At 37.3% G+C, this 2,341-nt stretch overlaps 1 protein-coding gene across 1 annotated transcript in view; it reads right to left on the bottom strand.

The window, feature by feature from the left end:
• Positions 1 to 845: 845 nt before the first annotated feature.
• The window catches only part of LOC107496927 (ethylene-responsive transcription factor ABI4), a gene marked incomplete in the record, with an annotated part of 1,650 nt that continues 154 nt past the window's right edge, over positions 846 to 2,341 (bottom strand). The window contains 1 exon segment of the mRNA XM_016118251.3: positions 846 to 2,341. Coding sequence (XP_015973737.1) covers positions 1,192 to 2,286 — 1,095 coding nt within the window.

Here is a 2,341-nt window from a genome sequence, read left to right as displayed (position 1 = left end):
CCTAATGGATGGTCAACATGGATAAGCTACAACATTGTCATGTATAACTGATGGAAAAGTTTTCAAATGTAACCTGATACACTGGTATTCTTGTAATCTTACCTGTTTTAATTAATATATATTATATATAACTTTAATTTTATAATTAAGATCAACATTTGAAATTATTAGATCAACATTTGAAATTTTTAAAACACCGATATATTTAGTACACTTGAAATTCTCCCCAACTTATGAACCAAATGATGAAATAGTAACTACACCAAAATCACCGAACGCCCACGTAGAGGACTTCAAATGTCATGCAATTCTAATATTCCATTTAATCATCTCTTTACAACTAACTAATGATCCAAAAAGAAATGAATACCTAAACCAGTAGCTTGATGAAAAACCCTTATAAAACCACATCAACCGAATAAACTATACTATAAGACAATTAACATGCAGACCAAAAGAAGTACAAGTTCAGCTCATATAATTTTTCCTTCTACATTATTTATACGCAGTCTCCAACTAGTCTTTCAATTTCAGTAGTAGCAGGCAAATAAATATTTTTTGTTGAACCAGACGAATATGATCCTATGAGTATTGTAGGAAGCTTACTTTTTCCAACCAATTTCAGCCAAATTTCTAAAAAAAAATATTTATCTTTAATTTATTTCTTAAATCCTAAACTTTTAGACATAAATTCTAAACTATAAATTTTAAATCTTAAAATTCTAAAAACAATTTTGAATAAAAAATAGCTAACATGTAACTGAAAATTGCTTCTCTTTACTCTCTATTGTTAACAATCTAAAGTTAAAACAACACAAATCAACAAGTTACCGCACTAAACACACATGTTCTACAAAGCAAATTAAATTTAAAAAATCCAGAAATAATCAAACAATGAATAAATAAACAAATAATAACTACTATTGTAAATCATCAAGAGCTTGAAGAAGAAAAAACTGACCTTCAATCAAATCACAATCCTAGGGTTTATCCAGATAAATTATTCCACCAGAAATTATTCACAACTACCTTGAACTTTGGGTTCCTTTCTACCCACACTTTATACTTTCTAATCCACTATATAAAACTCAGATCAATCGATTCGATCGACTATTAAGAGTACCTATGTTGTAATTTGACTTCAATTAACAAAATCAATAATGAAGCTGAATGAAGCTACTGCATGCACCATCAAATTTCTTCAAAATTCAAACTAAAGTATGGATCATTGTAATTGTAATCCCACAAGCTAACTGGATACTCCTCCTCCGTCAACGAAGACCACATAGATCCGATACCCGGTTCTGGATCCCGATCCTGATCCGGATCCGGATCCGGATCCACCGCTGCATCTGCTCCAACCTCTGAGGAAGACAATGTTGAATCCACCACGAGATTGTTATTATTATTATTACTATGATTCACTATTTCTTCTTCCATAACCATGCAACTCTCTTGATGAGGATGATGAACATAACCCGAAGGATGATTAGTATTATTATTATTATTATTCTGATGCGAGGTTAACCTAATTGAAGTTGTTCCACCTGATTCTTCGACTTTTTGGTGACGATGGTGACAGTGTTGTTGTTGCTGTTGAAGCTGCTGCTGCTGCTGAATTTGCAGCACTTGTGGTGAATACTGATGATGAAACTGCACCGGTGGTGGTGCAACAACACTGTTATTATTACCGTTACTAAAAGGGAAAACCCCAAATGGCACGAAACCCGAGGCTGTAGCAGCAGAGAAGTTATTATTATTATTGTTATTGTGGAGGCCGTTAAACACAACGGGAAACCGGGAACCGGATGAGAAGGTGAACCCGGAAGGGCGAGGAAGCAAAGGCCTAAGCGTTTGAGTGGAGGAAGAAGAAGAAGAAGAAGAACCGCCACGAGACGAAGAATTAGAAGAGTTAGAATTGACGGAAACCGAGGGTTGCAGATTCAACTGTGCCCTAGAACCGTAGAGGATCAAAGCAGCACGGTCGTAGGCCCTGGCGGCATCTTCGGCGGTTGCGAATGTTCCGAGCCACTTCCTGGTCCGCTTGCGCGGTTCTCTTATCTCCGCCACCCATTTCCCCCAGCTCCGCTGCCTGACGCCGCGGTAACGAAACTTGTTGTTGTCAGGTCCACCTTTTCCCTTGCACTTGCGGTTATTATTGTGAGGGGGGTTATTATTATCACTGCTGCTGCTGCTGGTGTTAGGTGTTTGAGAAAGAGTGGGGATAGAGGCGGTGGTGGCGGTGGGTTTGGTTTCTTGGGGATCGTTAGGGTTAGAAATTTCCATTGGTTGGTGACTGAAATTGAAGCTTTAAAAAGTGTGAGGGAAGGGTGAATAGTTC

The sequence above is a fragment of the Arachis duranensis genome, chromosome 7 (genome assembly GCF_000817695.3).
Source record: "Arachis duranensis cultivar V14167 chromosome 7, aradu.V14167.gnm2.J7QH, whole genome shotgun sequence".
Classification (NCBI taxonomy): Eukaryota; Viridiplantae; Streptophyta; class Magnoliopsida; order Fabales; family Fabaceae; genus Arachis; species Arachis duranensis.
This window is presented reverse-complemented; position numbering and strand designations above follow the sequence as displayed.